The 18,088-nt window shown below is 42.2% G+C and overlaps 1 protein-coding gene across 2 annotated transcripts in view; it reads right to left on the bottom strand.

Annotated features, from left to right (window-relative positions):
* uggt1 (UDP-glucose glycoprotein glucosyltransferase 1) overlaps positions 1-17,515 on the bottom strand; it is a 141,983-nt gene extending 124,468 nt beyond the window's left edge. For both annotated transcript variants that reach the window (XM_068042002.1, XM_068042003.1), the window contains exons 1-5: positions 17,457-17,515; positions 6,910-7,048; positions 5,649-5,731; positions 4,015-4,145; positions 3,802-3,914 (exon numbers count right to left, since the gene is read on the bottom strand). In XM_068042002.1, coding sequence (XP_067898103.1) covers positions 3,802-3,914; positions 4,015-4,145; positions 5,649-5,731; positions 6,910-7,048; positions 17,457-17,484 — 494 coding nt within the window. In that variant the 5' untranslated portion in view covers positions 17,485-17,515. The remainder of the gene's footprint in view (positions 1-3,801; positions 3,915-4,014; positions 4,146-5,648; positions 5,732-6,909; positions 7,049-17,456) is intronic.
* Positions 17,516-18,088: the final 573 nt, after the last annotated feature.

The following is an 18,088-nucleotide window of genomic DNA, read 5'->3' as shown; positions in this document are numbered from 1 at the left end:
TGGCTCCATTGGTGATCACAATTTCCACTGCTGCTCCAGAAGCCACTGCTCAGGTTTAACATTGAGGCTGTAAATGTGGGTCAGCCATTCAATCAAGGCAGCCATCAAGATGAGCCCAATTTTGTGCGTTCAACAGGAGTCACTGCTTAACAATCATCAAGTGCTCGAACCTTGGACCATTTTTCCCTTTCCTAACTGCTGATTCCAATACTACCCTCAAGGCAACTCGTGCAGAATATCCATCTCAACTCAGACAAGGGACAAAGCCTGGGACAGCCCTGCTCTGCATCACTCAACATCACAATATGGTGCATTTGCCCATAAAACTACCTGGGGCAAATATAAAGACTAAGATGTAATGAAGTCCAACTAGTTGAAAAGATAAGCTGGAAATTTAGTAACTCATCTTACATATTGACATTTAAGTAAATATCTAATGGAGCATGATTATCGTATTCATCATAGAAAATCTCCTTATTTAAGACAATGTTTAATTCCTACAGTTTTATTTGCAAAATGTAAAAAGTGAGTTAAAGACCCACTGGTGTTCAGTAATAAAAACAAGAAATGCTGGAAATACTCAGCAGGTCTTTCAGCATCTGTGGAGAGAGAAGCAGAGTTAACGTTTCAGGTCAGTAACCTTTCAACAGAATATTTCCAGCATTTCTTGTTTTTATTTCAGATTTCCAGCATCTGCAGTATTTTGTTTTTATTACACTAGTGTTAAGTACTGCTTTGTCATGCAAACTTTCTTAACTAGCACTACAGAAGTCCAAGTGTGCTCGTATGGCTACTGCAAAATAATGCAATGGAATCACAAACAGGGACCCGACAGTGGTTTAAAATTTAACCCTTCAAGTACCACTGGTAAACATCAACATAAAATTTTAAAATATTGAACAATTACAAAACTTTTCTCCAAACATCAAACTATGGATGCTACTTTCATAATTCAACATTTATACTTAACGCCAATGCAAATAACATTACACGTGAGTCTATCAAATACTGTATACAGTGCTCTAGTTATAACTGGCAAACCACAAAAAACTGGTCTTTCGACAGGGCATAAATCAAAGTCTACTAAATATTAACTTCAGTGAGGGGTTTTTGTATTACTAATGTTCAGATATAAAAAGGACTGCTGGTTGATCTTCTGTGCCATTGCTCACAAACAGTAACAGTACCATCACAGACAAAGAAGCAGATTCAGGACTCCAAATCTCCAGAAATATCTTGTCTTTGCTCAGGAAGCAGGAAGCTTGGGCATGTGACTACTTGTTGAACTTGTGCAAGGAAGTGAGGAAAAGCTGAAGCTGGGTTGAGAGGGAGCCAAAGCCAGGTTTGAACTGGGAGCGAGCCGAGGGTAAGGAGGCTGCAGCCAGGACCAGGGCTATAAGGAATTGGGGATCATGGCCTAGAGATAGCAGAATGCCAGGGTCTACAGCTATAGCTTGAAAGTAGCAAGTTGGTTGGAATTTGGCTGCATTGGGACTGTTGAGGTATAAGTGGGGCATTGGGATGGGGATTGTTGCTTGGTAGTCTTGAGTGATAATGCATTAACAAGCACAAGTTAACATGGGCCAAACAGATTTGTGGGACATTAAGGACAAGCATGGATTTAAAAATGTATGAATATAGATATGAGCCAAACAGTTATAAATCGCAACATAAACACCCAATAGATCAAACATTAAATATTGTGAGACCCCAATTACCTTAAAAGTCACCAAGAATGTGACTGCAATATAGGAATGGACAAAGCAATTTTTTTTTTTTTAAAAAGCATTTATAGTGTCACGGACTTGTATTATTTTTTCTCCTCGGATTAAAAACGGCGTGTGTGCCTTTAAGACTTGTTAGAAACAGTGCACCTTTAAGGGAGAGAAGGTTCTGGAGACGCAATGTGCCACAGCTGCATTTTTGTTACCTAGGGCAACAGCAGGAGAGAGAGGTCACACGGTAATGTTTCCACTTAACTGTGTGTAAAACTGGCAAAAACCAGTTTGAACCAGACTTTCCAGCAAGGCGTACTGCAGAAAGAAGCTGTTTATTCTCTCTCAACAGAAATGCTACAAGGGGCTACGAGCCAAGTTAATTCCCTGAGTAAAGAAGAAAAGCCTTCTTTTTCAAGAAACCCGTTTGTATTGCTGTGCTCATCGTTCAAAGAACTGTTTAACGCCTATTGCAGCCAAAGAGTTGAATGCCTATCTACTGAAGGTCTATTTTCATCAAATTCACGTGAAAACTTTGAGTGACCTTTGACTATTTCCACATTAGAATACCTCATCCACCAGGACCATATTCCACAAAATCTTATTTATTCTTGAGACAGCTAATTTTTAAAAACTCCACATTTAAAACCGGTTAACTACTGTTATTTTTGATTGTATGTGAATGGGGGAATTAGATTAAAATAAGTTATAAGGTCTTTAGACATAGGTTTATCTTAACAGCGTTTAAGATTCAGTTTTTTAATAAATAGTTAATTTGTTGTTGTCTAAAGATACCTGGTTCAGTCTGTTTCATTCTGGGTTACTAGAGAGTTTAGTTTGGCTGCTTTCCGATTGGGTATGAAAGTTTAATAATATGCTGCAACCTGCGGAGTGACGGGACTGAATTGACAGTGCGTTGCTCCTGCCGCAGTCATAACAGTAGTGACCAGTGTTTACTCTTCACCCATTTTCAAAGTCAGCCTGGAGCCTTGGGATAGGTCTTGGTGGATGTCAGCAAATGTGGACTATTCAAAATTGGTTTCAGGGAAGTTCCAGATCAAGATGAAAAGCAATAGCAGGAAGAGTGAGAAAGATGCCCAGGTGGGTGGATCAACTGGGGAGGAAATGAGAAGCTATTACAGTGGCTGGAACCTGGTTGAATTTCCTCTAACAATCGTATTGCATCATGGTGATATAGATAACATGGATCAATCAAATCAATCATTTGGTGAATGCTGGGCACGTGAAACCATGAATCCATCAAAAACATTTAAGGTTCTCAACAATGTTACAATCACACGACATTAGTTACAGACATAATGTCTGCAACTGTTGGGAAGCACAAGTTTGATTTGAACTAAGAAACTCTTCCTAATTAACTCAACAGTGAAATTCAAGAAACAAAACTCATTCATATTTCTTAATAAAAAAAACTGGTCAACTAATTAAATTTCACCCAGAGGTTATATTTGACAATTCCACCAATTTATCATACTTGCCTTCCTGTTTTGTGCTCAAGGCCAAGCATATCAACATAAGCTTTATATGCAAACCAGATCATCTAAAGCCAAACTATAATCCAAATTTTGGGTTGGTCCAACTTTCTACAGCTGAAGCTCACACAATCAAGCTGCAAAATATACTGTCAACATAATAGAGGGTAACCCCTTGGTGCAAACTGCCAGGCAAACAAGAGTCCCCATATGATACACTAATACTCTAAGCACAGGGATAAAGAGTGTGCAATAGCAAAAAGAATTTTCCAGAGAAAGATTAATGTCAGTGGGGTCTGCAATGAGTCCAAATCTTGCATGTGGCTTGGCCATTGGTCACCAATTGGGAATGCAGATAACGGGAGCACCAGTAATGGAGAATTATCCATCTGAAGCCCAAGTTCCATGCCCTAACAGAAGTACTATTACAACTTTAAACCCAATGAGCTCGTCCCACACAGTACCCATTCCTCAAGCCAATTCATGACTAATTTACAAATTTTCAAGTTAACATACTTTGAATTCCACTACATTTTACAATTTCAGAGATGATTCTCAACTTATGCTTTGATACTCGAAGTGTATTTTTTTACCTCTCCAGAGCACTCTGAAGAAGCACCTCCAACCTCTCAGGACTGCAGCTTTTCTCCCCATGCACATTTATAAAAGCAGAACAGTCTTCTGGAGGGGGCTCCTCTGCTGCAATCTATGAAAAGAGTTGGTATCATTCATATCATCAAAAATAAAAGCAGTTACCAGCTTCCACTGGGCCTGAACTCAGCAAAATACATATGCACTCAACTCACCTGCTGAAACATTTGAACAGTGGCAGAGTAAGCCCGTAGAGACAAGGCAAACTTCAGGAGGTTGGCCTGTACAGGGGTCAGAAGCTCACCAGCTTTCTGTAGTACATACTGGTAGTATGAATTATCAGTTTCTGCCATGTAAAACAAAATAATTACAATTTTGCATCCTTGCATTTCCCCATCCTCATGTAACATTTCTTATATGCTGGTTACCCTCAATATCCAAATGGCCACTGTTGATGTGACAGCTTCTTTAACCAAAGCCCACATGAGAACTCCTAATAGGAGTTGCCGAAGAGCAATTGTGAATGGAAATTGGTTCATTTTTCCCTTCTCTAAAGGACACAAAACCCAAATATAGTAATCTTATTGCTGTGCTAGCGCATTCAGCACAGACTGGCAGTCAAATCTGGGATGAGCTGCTCACAGCATTAACATGCTGAGCCATAAGAGTAGCTATTAGTTAATCTTTAAATGATAAATATGCTCAAAATATATTTACATTATTTTTATATTAGCCTGAAATTTCCTATCTTGTATTCTTTTGGTAAGGCAATTCTGTGCCTCAAACTATTTCAATTTGCTATAATTATGAATTTTGGGAAAATTATTTGAAACATAGGAGATGCATGTGCCAGAAGGCCCAAACAAAAGATTGGGTACCCAGTGAAGGAGACAAATTCTTGAAATTTTACATTAATTGTCATCCACTTACAATTATTTTCTCTACACCAGTTGGAACTTTAGAGTGGGCATCAGCCACCCGAGTAAAGTACTGTCACTCTATGATACTGACTTTTATCATTGTTCATCGTATACATATGGCTTATTCAATGATTCCCTCCATACATACTGCAGCCCATCGCACTTTATCAGAGCAGAGCCATTCGTCTGAAATGGGTCCCCACCAAACTTCATGTTCCATTCTGTGTCAGACCCCCATACCTTGGGTGTGCAACAGGCATTGGTGACGCTGCTTGCGATCCATCACCACGCTCACTGCAAAGTATTCTAATTATTTTTCCAGCAATATTGTGGTATGAATTTACCACTGGAGGATTAGTCAGACAACAATCTAACTAACGACATTTGTCACCAATATTGCCAGTGTAGTGAATTCCAGGCCCATATCTAATCAGGTACAGGAATGTAATAACAGGTCTAGTTTTATGTTAACAGTCCAGTAAACCATGAGAATGCTAGATAAAGTATAGTTCCAGTCTTTATTATTTTTTCTATGCGGTTCAACTCCAAAGAAAATGTAATAATGTTATTCAAACAGAAGAAAAACCACTAGCATGCTAGACTTTTAAGAGCCTGACGTCATTTTGAAGAAATACAAGTTTTGTCATCTACCCACACTCTCACCGTACAATTTGAACAAGTACCACAAACTGTTGCAGGAGCTTTATGGCATCATCTGCTCACAATGTCTGACAATAAAAAGGTAAGTTATGGAGAAGTTGAGCATGGAACACCAGACCAATATACCATCAAAGCCTTAACAGGGACAGTGTGTTTCTTTCCCCACCTCCAGCCCAAATGTTGGTTCATAGGACTGTACGTGGAGGTTTAAATGAATGAGAAACATGATAATCAATCTCGCTTCATGTCTGCAATGAAGTCATCACTACCTTCATGGTCCTCTGGGTGAATTTCTTGAGTTGCATCCACAAACTCCCAGAACTTTGCTTTGCTTTCTTCAGCCAAAAATTCACTGCAATGAGAAGACAAAAAAAAAATCCTCCAATTTGCTTAATTCTACAATAAAGTATCAAGTCACAATTTCAGTTAACAGAAAGTAGAAGTTATTCGAATTGACTTTGCTGATATGTTTATCTAACAAATGTTTCTATCAGTTATCCAGCAATCACATCTCACTGCAAACTACAGCAACTTGCTAAGACTAGAAACACCCATTGGTGCCTCTTCTGTTCCATTTTCTTGCACTGACTTTGGACTGTAATTGAGATGCTGCATTAAAATTGCAGCAATCCATTATTATTGACCTGTTTTGACAGAAAATTCTGCACTTAATGACTTTATCCACAAGGGTACCTAACAAAGTGATCATTAATTCACAATAGATACTTTACGAATGGAATGCAAAATGCAACACTGAACTCCCAGAGTAGACAAAATGAAAAAGCAGTCAATGTTATGAAAGAGAACACAAGAGGGAAAAAATTCATTTGCATAGCGACATAGACGTATGTCGTTTCCCAGGGAACAGATAGCGCACGAGCCGCTACCTGCACAGCCAGCACAGCTTTCCTCAATGATATCAGTGATGAACGCTGCATGGGCCGCTCAGATAACAGCCCGTGGCTTTGCCTGCCCCAAACGGAAGTGAAGCAGTGCTGCGTGAATGAGGTTTTCCCCAAGGTGTCCATAAAAGGGTGAAACCTTATTTCCTTTCGTACCATTATAGTGTGTTCTGGTGCTAAGAATTCAAGACGAGTGTGACTGTGTCTCAACAATTCAGTGAGGAAAATTTCATTGAGAATAATCAGGCCAGTGACACTGGCTCCATGAAAACATTGTTCACCTCACAGCACACTGCAACAACTCCACAAAGCCACACATTACCAAACCCCTCTTCTTCCTCCCCACAAAACAGCCCCTAAATTCCACCAAAGCGAGTTGTGAAACTGAATTCAAATAATTTGTGGGCTGTCACCAGAAAATGTGATTGTTATACACACCTTGCAATTTCTATGAAATTCTTTATATGAATATTGTTCTCCTGTATCAGCAACACCTACCAATTGATCAGGTACCATATGGTATTCCCATGTGCCTAGCAAAAAAATCTTCCTTTTGGGTTAAAAGAAATTAACCAAATGAAACAGAAACTCAATCAGCATTGGATAAATGCAAGAGCAATTGGTTTACCTTGCTTCCAATAACAATGGTGTAGATGGCCACTTGGTGGTAAGTGTTGTTGTCACTGCTTTCGAGTCTGCACACACAACCGAGAAGGAGAGATACACCAGAGCTACTGTTGCAAGAATTCCAGTGTTTTCATGCTTAACTGTAAGAAATAAACTTGATTAAAAGTTACCAATAATAATTCTATCAGAACTAATCTTTTCTCATTCAATCTCAGCAAATGCAATGATTCGCAATCAGAATGAAAATAGACTGCAACGTAAGAACGTTGTGGCTACAAAGCTTCAGCAGCAAAGTACTCAAAACATGAACTGGGAAAGGGAAAGTTTTGTTATCCAGCAATTTACCAACAGGCAAGCTCCATTATCCAGAATTTCCACGGAAATTCAGGTTGCCATCTGTGGTTAGAAATGCTACCTTGCCTCGGTGACTGATTCCCCATTCCCTATGAGATTCTTGGTCTCTGCAGTATGACACATTCTGCTCCAGAGTTCCACATCTGATCTCCACCGGGGATGGCTCATTGGAAGGGGCGGACTCTCCAGTGTACTATATTAGTGCAGTGACGCCAAAGGATTATGGGAAACTTACAAATCAGCTTTCACAAAGCCAGCACCTGGGTACCCTTCGCTCTTGTGGCAATAATTTCAGGGCAGAAGGTCGGATGTCCACTCGCCTTGTTAAGTACAACTCTTGATTAAGCAGAATTTTTGCTTCTCCGGCACCTCTCAGGTCTAGCACGCGCTGGATAACAAAGCTTTTACTGTACTATTTGCATCACATTCGAGCAACTTGATGGTACAATGGTACAGCACCTTGCAAGGAACAGTAGGCACACGGGCTGGCAGTATTAGAGCGCAAACTAGAATCACATCAAAGAGGACAGGCATCCTGTCTGCTAAGCTTCTTTAAAAAAAAAATCTGTTTGCACCAGAATTTTCTAAGAGGAAAATGGCATATGACACACTGTTTTCTGGGATTTGCTTTATGTTAAGATCCCAGAACTGTGGACCACTAACTGACTTGAGATATTTCAGACTGTGCATTTCAAGAGATAATTTGCAGAGTGAAGGGAAGTCTGGTCTTGAGTAATCAACAGTGAAAATTGATTAAAACTGAACCTAATGAATAGAATTAAGAAACCGGAGATGTAATATTTTGGAAGAAACTTCAACAGCAACATAAATCCAATTAAATCTAACCCAAATGTGCATTGTGGTACAGCCAGTCCTAAGAAAATTATACACAACATTAAATCAATGATCTCATAAAGCATCCGCAAATGATAGGTGCCGATTGTTGCTAGTCAAGGGCACAATTAGCCACTGAGGAGATTACCATTCACAGATCGGACATCAAATAGAGGAATCCTGGATGAACTGACCTTTGAAAGGCGACAGCTGTTAAGCAGTTGAAAGCACCATAATCCGTTTTCATAGAAATTTACTACAAGTATGTGCAATAGTAGACTGAAAATGTTTGCATATGGCTTTCCACTGAGTGTGTTAACACTATCTTACGTAATGTCTCACATTCGAGGAAACTCGAGGATTTATTTGAAATTGGTTTGAAGTCCAGTAATATTCCAATTCATACCACTCTGGGCCATTTATTATCCTTTTGCATCTGGCTCATTAGGAAATCACCCACTGATACCCTATTTTATACAGGTGATTTGGTGACTGCACCTAAGTGGACCTTTACTGTTTCCTGAATTGGCATCTTAATTTAGTTACACTCGTTTATGGAGGTACCTTTCAAACCAATGCAAATATGTGGTCTTTTTCACAAACCACAGCACTGTAAATGGTATTGGTTTCAATCCACAGATTTAGGGAATTGCAGGCCCCCATTATGGACTAACCATATTTTGTCTGATATTGAAAGGGATATTCATTCAGAACTCCCACCTAGTCTGACTTTTAACTTTCTTTAGGGACCAGACATTATCCAATTCTTGGCCTAATTGAGTAAGGATTTCATAATCTACGTGTTCACAAAGCCCGAAGATGTTATGTCCATTGTACTATACAAAGTTGCAGGTCAGATCAATTACTTGTTCCTAGGCTCCCAAGGTATGCAAGAACATCCAAACAAGTAGGACAGATTATCTAACCATGGAGAGTCTTATTCCTTGAACAGCATGCATTCACCACATGCCATGACCCCCATTCATTCACCATCTCATAGACATCTCCCTCACGGAAGAGTATGAACATTTCTGTTTCACTGATACAGAACAAGAAAAGCATCACACAAAACCCTAAAACTAGTCACCCAGACTAATGCAAGAGCTACTATAAATGCACCTCGGTATTCCATATTAATCCAAAAACACAGGATGGAATAAGACGCAGAACCTCCCACTTCTACTTCACTCCCACTCTCTCCCAGACACTTGCACTACTTGCAGCTCTGTCCCTTTTAAAGATTAACATCATTTACTAGGTAACCAGGGTTGTTGGGACCAGAACTAAACAGAGAAAGATGTAATAAAAACAGAAAATGCTGGAAATACTCAGCAGATAAGGCAGTATCTGCGGAGAAAGAAACAGAGTTAACGTTTCAGGTCTGTATGACCTTTTATCAGAACTGGGAAAAGTTTGGAATGTAATAGGTTTTAAACATGTGAAAAGGGGGAGGGTGTAAAAAGAAGAAAAGGGAAGGTCTGTGATAGGTGGAAGGCAGGCGAAATTAAATGACTAAAGAATTGGTGATGCAGAACCAAAGGGAGTGGTAATGGGACAAGTAAAGAAACAAAGATGTATCTAGAGGAGGTGGGAATAGCAGAATGATGAACAGCTGCCATCCGGAAGCAAAAACAAGAGTAAGACCAAAACATGGAAAGAAAAGGGAAACAAAATAGGAGAAGAGATTATTGTCTGAAATTCTTGAACTCAGTGATGAGTCCAGAAGACTGTAGAGTCTAACTGAAAGATGAGGTGCTGTTCCCCAAGCTTACGTTAAGCTTCATTGAAAACACTGCAGGAGGCAGAGGACAGAAAGATCAGCGTGACATCAAAGTGGAGAATTAAAATAACAGACGACCGGAAGCTCAGAGTAATGCTTGTGGACTGAACGGATCTGCAGTCACCCAATCTGCATTTCGTCTCCCTAAAGTAGAGCAGACCGCATTGTGACCAGTGAATACTGTATACTAAATTGAAAGAAGTACAAGTAAATTGCTGTTTCACCTGTAAGGGGTGTTTGGGGCCTTGGACGATGAGGAGAGAGGAGGTAAAATGGTAGGTGTTGCATCTCCTGCGCTTACATAGAAAGGTGCCATGAGAAGTGGAGGGGGTATTGGGGGTGATAGAGAAGTGGACCAGGGTGTCACAGATGGAAGAGTCCCTTCGGAAAGCTGAAAGGGGAGGGGTAAGATGTGTTTGGTGGTGGCATCACGTTGGACGTGGCGGAAACCGCAGAGGATGATCTTTTGAATACGGAGGCTGGTGGGTGGAACGTAAGGACAAGGGGAGCCTTTTGGGACTCTGGGAGGGAAAGGGGCGACAGTAGAAAGTGCGGGAAATGGGACGGACATGGTCGAGGGCCCTGTCAACCACGATGGGGAGGGGAGAACCCTCGGTTGAGGAAAAAGATACATCAGAAGCACTGGTATGGAAAGTTGCATCGTAAGAAATGCAACAGAAACAGAGAAACTGGGAATATGTAACTTGCCCAATTGTATCCCAGTACAATTTTATCCAATCCTTTGCGCTTTCAGCAATCATCAGAATCAAATTTAAGATAAATCATAAGCAAAATACTAAAGGTGGTGAAAATCTTCAATAAAAACTGAAAATGCTGGAAATACTCAGATGGTCAGGCAGCAGCTTTGGCAGGAGAAGTAGAGTTAACGTTTCAGGTCGGTGATCTGACATGCTGAGTATTTCCAGCATTTTCAGTTTTTATTGAAGATAGTTCAGACTTTGTGAAAAAAATAGACTTGCATTTATATAGTGCCTTTCACGACCAGTGGATGTCTCAAAGCACTTTACAGCCAATGAAGTAGTTTTTGAAGTGTCGTCACTGTTGTAATACAGGAAACATGGCAGCCAGTACGCACACAGGAAACACCCAAAAGCAGCAATGTGATAATGGCCAAATAATGTTTTTTTTGTGATGTTGATTGAGGGATAAATATTGGCCAGGACACCAGGGATAATTCCCTAAAATAAGAGCAAAATACTGTGAATGCTGGAACTCTGAAATGAAAACAGAATGTGCCAGAAATACTCAGCATGTCTGGCAGCATCTGTGCAAAGAGAAACAGTTAACATTTCAGGTCTGCAATCCTTTTGCACCTCTTCGAAAAAGTGCTATGGGATCTTTTAAATCCACCCAAGCAGGCAGATGGGGCTTTGGTTTAACTTCTCATCCAAAAAACAGGACCTTCAACAATGCAGCGCTCCCTCAATATTGCGCTGGAGCGTCAACCTTGATTTTTGCACTCAAGCCCTGGATTGGGACTTGAACCTGGAACCTTGTGCAACTGTCTCTTATTGATTGCCATTCTGATGTATAAGAAAATGACAAGCTAACACAGTGAATACATAGTTAAAGCATTCAAAAGAAAGTTGTTATCTAGTAATTAAAGGGAAGACAAGCTTGAGCTCTAAAGGGCTAATAAAATGGTGTGTCAAATTTCTAAATCTAAATGTAGCAGGGAGAGCTACTTGAAGTATATAACATTTTGCCTTTCTTACCTTAGAGAAAGTTTAATGTTCAAAATAATAACCAGAATGCCCTTGATATTTGAAACAGTACCCATCTGAACATTTTAGAGTTGTTGAAAATTGATATTATGTGTTAATACACTGGATTTTTAAAACCCAAAGTTTTTTTATTTTTATTTTTATTTTTATTTAGAGATACAGCACTGAAACAGGCCCTTTGGCCCACCGAGTCTGTGCCGACCAAGAACACCCATTTATACTAACCCTACAGTAATCCCATATTCCCTACCACCAACCTACACTAGGGGCAATTTACAATGGCCAATTTACCTATCACCAGTCTTTGGCGGTGGGAGGAAACCGGAGTACCCGGCAAAAACCCAAGCAGTCACAGGGAGAACTTGCAAACTCCGCACAGGCAGTACCCAGAATTGAACCCGGGTCCCTGGAGCTGTGAGGCTGCGGTGCTAACCACTGCGCCGCCCTCGTCCGTCCTAATCAAAGTTTGATTAGGATAATAATTAGCAAGCACAGTATTCATAACTCCACTCTGTGTGGAATGAAAATGAACTCAACTACTGTAGACAAATAAGGCTATTTTCCTGGTAACAATGAACAGCAAATCCAAGACACACCACAACAGATTGTTATATGCAAGAGGAGAAAAGATTTGTGAGAATGGTTCCCAGAATTAGGGACTTCAGTTAGGTGACTGGGTTGAAGAAGCTGGGGTTGTTCTTCCTAAAGAAAGGGTTGAGAGATTTGATCAAGGTGTTCAAAATCATGAGGGGTCTAAACTAAGTAGATAGAAAGAAACTTTTTCCATTGGTGGAAGCACTGAGAAACAGAGGGCACAGATTTAAAGTGACTGCCAAAAGAGCCAAAGGCGACATGAGGAAAAACTTTTTTACACAGCGAGGGGTTATGATCTGTAATGTACTGCCTGAAAGGGTGATGGAGGCAGATTCAATCATGGTTTTCAAAAGAGCACTGGATAAGCACCAGAAGGGAAAACATGTGCAGGGCAAAGGGGAAAGGACAGGGCAGTGAGACTAGCTAAATTGCTCATCCAGAAAGCTGGCACAGGCCTGAAGGGCCGAATGGCCACCTTCTGTGCTGCAATCATTTCATTATTCTATTCTATAGTAACTACTTTGCAATTTGTTTTTCCATGGAATCTCCCCGCTCAGCATAGTGGGGTAAGTCTTCGCTTGAGTCGTTTTAAACAGACTCCAGAAGCTGGCTGAGGCACAGTGTGGCTTTCGAGCAGAGAGATCCACCACTGGCATGCTGTTCTCCCTTCGCCAGCTACAGGAGAAATGCCGCGAACAACAGATGCCCCTCTGCGTTGCTTTCATAGATCTCACCAAAGCCTTTAGCCTCGTCAGCAGACGTGGTCTCTTCAGACTACTAGCAAAGATCGGATGTCCACAAAAGCTACTAAGTATCATCACCTCATTCCATGACAATATGAAAGGCACAATTTAGTATAGCGGTGCTTCATCAGACCCCTTTCCTATCCTGAGTGACGTGAAACAAGGCTGTGTTCTCGCACCTACACTGTTTGGGATCTTCTCCCTGCTGCTCTCACATGCGTTCAAGTCTTCAGAAGAAGGAATTTTCCTCCACACAAGAACAGATGGCAGGTTGTTCAACCTTGCCCGTCTAAGAGCGAAGACCAAAGTACGGAAGGTCCTCATCAGGGAACTCCTCTTTGCTGATGATTCTGCGTTAACATTCCACACAGAAGTGTCTGCAGAGACTCATCGACAGGATTGCGGCTGCCTGCAAAGTACTTGGCCTAACCATCAGCCTCAAGAAAACGAACATCATGGGACAGGACGTCAGAAATGCTCCATCCATCAACATTGGCGACCACGCTCTGGAAGTGGTTCAAGAGGTCACCTATCTAGGCTCAACTATCACCAGTAACCTGTCCCTCGATGCAGAAATCAACAAGCGCATGGGAAAGGCATCCGCTGCTATGTCCAGACTGGCCAAGAGAGTGTGGGAAAATGGCACACTGACACGGAACACAAAAGTCCGAGTGCATCAAGCCCGTGTCCTCAGTATCTTGCTCTACGGCAGCGAGGCCTGGACAAGGTATGTCAGCCAAGAGCAACGTCTCAATTCATTCCATCTTCGCTGCCTCCGGAGAATCCTTGGCATCAGGTGGCAGGACCGTATCTCCAACACAGAAGTCCTCGTGGCAGCCAACATCCCCAGCATATACACCCTACTGAGTCAGCAGCGCTTGACATGGCTTGCCCATGTGAGCCGCATGGAAGATGGCAGGATCCCCAAGGACACATTGTACAGCGAGCTCATCACTGGTGTCAGACCCACCAGCCGTCCATGTCTCCGCTTTAAAGACGTCTGCAAACGCGACAAGGAGTCCTGTGACATTGATCACTAGTCGTGGGAGTCAGTTACCAGTGATCGCCAGAGCTGGCGGACAGCCATAAAGGCGGGGCTAAAGAGTGGCGAGTCGAAGAGACTTAGCTGTTGGCAGGAAAAAAGACAGAAGCGCAAGGAGAGAGACAACTGTGTAACAGCCCCAACAACCAATTTTATCTGCAGCGCCTGTGGAAGAGGCTGTCACTCTGGAATTGGCCTTCATAGCCACTCCAGGCGCTGCTTCACAAACCACTGACCACCTCCAGGCACTTACCCATTGTCTCTCAAGACAAGGAGGGCAAAGAGAAGAGAGTAACTACTTTGCAATTTGTTTTTCCAACAGCAAATTCAGTTATGCATTGTAGCACAACAATTTCATTTGTTTATGTATTTGGGGCATTTTTAGTGTGAGCAGAATAGTGAATGAACACCTTTTTACTTCCGCCATTCAGTGTCGGTGTCAAGCATCCCCATGTCAAATACAGCACCAGGCAGATGCTAATTAAAGTTCCTTATGTTCTCGCAACTGATATCTCTTAGCTCAACTAACAAAGAGCAGTGTAACTTTTAGTCAACCCTGATTTTGATCCCAGGAGTGAAAGGTATTATGGTCTCACTGTGCCAACCAATGTCCCAAAGTCGCAGGGTATTTGACAGTGCATCTATATTTGTAGCAAATTCAAAAAGGCAGAGAGGGATGTACATTTTTGGGGGTCAGCTGATTGCCTGACTCGTTTCTCCAAAGTACTTGTTCACATGGAGGTTAAATTGCTTAGAATCACTTTTGCTGCTCATGCTTATAAAAGCTAAATGGTTAATAAATTTTTGGTTGGCTGTGTGTCTGACCTGCACAGAAACCCAATCCATGTTTGACTACGTTTCACGGGAGCATGTATAATTTTTGTTTTCCCAATTTAAGAGTGTATTCTCTATTCCCTAAGGGGTACGTCCCAGTTAGCTCAAATCCAGAGAGCTTGGGTATAAGTTGGCAGAGCCAAAGCAGAGGAAGACCATGTGTTATGGAGTACTGCTTGATGATTAACCCACTGATGCCACACAACCTACCAGAAAGAGCTTCCTGCTGCCTATCCAGCTGGGATGACCCTCAAGGCAAAGCGTTGCCTTGGTTCCAAACAGCTCACCTTTCTTTCCCTTCCCAAAAGGGAAGAATCACTCAATGTTAATTAGACAACTGAGCAGAGTGAGTTTGAAATTGCACAAGATAGAAAACATGTTTCAGAAACTCTTCATAATTAGTTTAGTAAACAGCACAATTCTCCATAAAACATGCCAGTACACTGCCACAATCTTCATGGTCACAGCATGGACATGCATCATACCCCACAGAATGGTGGTACAGCCAGCTGATTGCATCGTGATTACGTTTCAGAGACAACAAATATGAGCAAGTGGTCCCATACCTGGACCTCAAGGTAATGCCTTGCAGCAGCCAAGCTGTTAGACTTGCCCTTAGATATTTAAGTTTTCAAATGTTTTTCATTGCAATTTGCTGAAAATATAAGTTGATAATGCTGCAGTTAGTGTAACAGGGCATCTGGTGAGCAGGCAACCAACTGTGTTGCTCAACCAGACTGACGGATTGGGAAATTAACAGTGCAAATACTAAAAAGGCAGTGTAAATTAGAGTGGGTGGACTTTATTTCTCTTTCTGTACCTGATTTGACATTAAGGAAGTGTAAGAAAGTTTGGATTCAGAGAGGAGAAACAGTAGAAGTAAAATCTGCCCAACAGTTAAATCCAAAGCAGAAATGAGATTGAGATGAATTCCTGACAAAAAGAAAATAACTTTCACACTTGTCTCATTTTCAGTGCCAGAGATTGATTGGCAGTAATTAACACCACGTCTAAAAGGCTCTGCATTTGCAATAACAAGACCAGACCTAAGATTCTGTGGCGGGTTTAGCTCATATCTACTGTGCAAATACAGCAACGTCTTGTCATGCAAAGCATTTCAACGGTGAGACAGACAGCAAGATGCTGTTTTCGTGAAACTAACTGCAGTGGTTAGCACCGCAGCCTTACAGCTCCAGCGACCCGAGTTCAATTCTGGGTACGTCCTGTGTGGAGTTTGCAAGTTCTCCCTGTGTCTGCGTGGGTTTCCTCCCACATGCCAAAGACTTGCAGGTTGATAGGTTAATTGGCCATTATAAATTGCCCAGAGTATAGGTAGGTGGTAGGGAAATATAGGGACAGGTGGGGATGTGGTAGGAATATGGAATTAGTGTAGAGTTAGTGTAAGTGGGTAGTTGATGGTCGGCACAGATTAGATTAGATTAGATTAGAGATACAGCACTGAAACAGGCCCTTCGGCCCACCGAGTCTGTGCCGAACATCAACCACCCATTTATACTAATCCTACACTAATCCCATATTCCTACCAAACATCCCCACCTGTCCCTATATTTCCCTACCACCTACCTACCTACACTAGTGACAATTTATAATGGCCAATTTACCTATCAACCTGCAAGTCTTTGGGCTTGTGGGAGGAAACCGGAGCACCCGGAGAAAACCCACGCAGACACAGGGAGAACTTGCAAACTCCACACAGGCAGTACCTGGAATCGAACCCGGGTCCCTGGAGCTGTGAGGCTGCGGTGCTAACCACTGCGCCGCCCACAGACTCGGTGGGCCGAAGGGCATGTTCCAGTGCTGTATCTCTAAAACTAAACTTGGAGAGCACTTTTTGTATGTTTGCATTTAGCCACGTATCTGTCCCTCGTTTGAAGTTGCTATAACATTTATGCAGGAATAACGGAAGGCGCCATTAATCTGTCGTTTTGACTTCTGGTCCAATGTGTTTTGGGACCAATGCGAAAATTGCATGGCGTTTCGGTCACCGGCACTACAATTGTACGCTGTCTTTGGGCACCAGAGCACAATTGCATGGTACTACTGAGTACCAGCTCTGTAGTTACACACTGGCTTTGAGCGCCGGCGCTACAATTGCACGCTATTTCTGCTGCTCCAGGCGCGAGCCCTGGCTGCAATTCCTAACTCGAGCGCTCAGCTTTTTATCACTCTCTCCTCCAATCACAATCCTCAGCGTGTCGCCACCGCCGCGCGACCGAGCCTGGAAATTCCCCGGCGCAAGCCCCGCCCTCTCTTCAATCCGATTCGTCAATACACCACCGATCAACCACCACACCTTCCCTGATTGGGCGCCTGCCTTGCCAATCATTTCGGCCAAGTTAATTCCACCCAAGTTCAATCTCTATAAAAATGTGCATCTAAACATGGGGCAAACTCGGCACCACCGAGAGTCACCACCGCTCCATTAACGGTCAACAACCGACGATTAACACAGATCAGAAAATGACAGCGGAACTGACTGACAGCGCAACCTGTCCGCAAACACCTCTCCGGCACAACCCAACAACGGATAATAACCGCCATTCCTTTCCTAATCAGCGAGCGGCCGGGCCGGAGCCGCTGCTCTTTGCGCTTTTTACCCACCAGAGCCGGCCAGCCAGAGCGCTGCCATCTTGGATCTCCACAGCAACCACGCGAGGACCTGAGGGGTGGCCTGACTTAGCCCAGAATAAATGCAAACTATTACTTTTTTATTAAAAGAAGCACGACGTCAATTCCGGCTAGATCTTTCACCTAATCCATCAATTTATTATAAATTGTAACTTAAAACAAAAACACAAGTTTACAGGCTTCAAATCTCAGGCAACTCAAATGGACAGCTGTCCATTGAAAGGACGGCTCTGGCTCAGTACGATACCCCCTGCTGGGCTCTGGGTGGTACTGCAGCAACGAGCTGAACTCAAGTCGCAACAGCAGCCTGTTTTCATCATTGATGGCATAACAATTAGTGAGAGGGCAGGGGTGAGTGGGAAAATTCAGGAATGGGTACATTCAAAAGCAGTAGGGAAAAAATGACAAGGCTGTCGGGAAGAATAGGGAAAATAAAAAATATATATCTGAATGTGCACAGCATTCACAACGAAATAGATGAATAGATAATAGCAGAGATTGAAATGAATGTGTTTCATCTAAGAGCCTTTACGGAGACGTGGTTGCAAAAGTGCCCAAGCTTAGGAACTAAATATGTCAGGATAGTTGCCTTTTAGAAGAGCTGG

Source organism: Heterodontus francisci, chromosome 11 (genome assembly GCF_036365525.1).
Source record: "Heterodontus francisci isolate sHetFra1 chromosome 11, sHetFra1.hap1, whole genome shotgun sequence".
NCBI lineage: Eukaryota > Metazoa > Chordata > Chondrichthyes > Heterodontiformes > Heterodontidae > Heterodontus > Heterodontus francisci.
The sequence above is the reverse complement of the archived record's forward strand: the minus strand, read 5'-3'. Positions and strand labels throughout refer to the sequence as shown.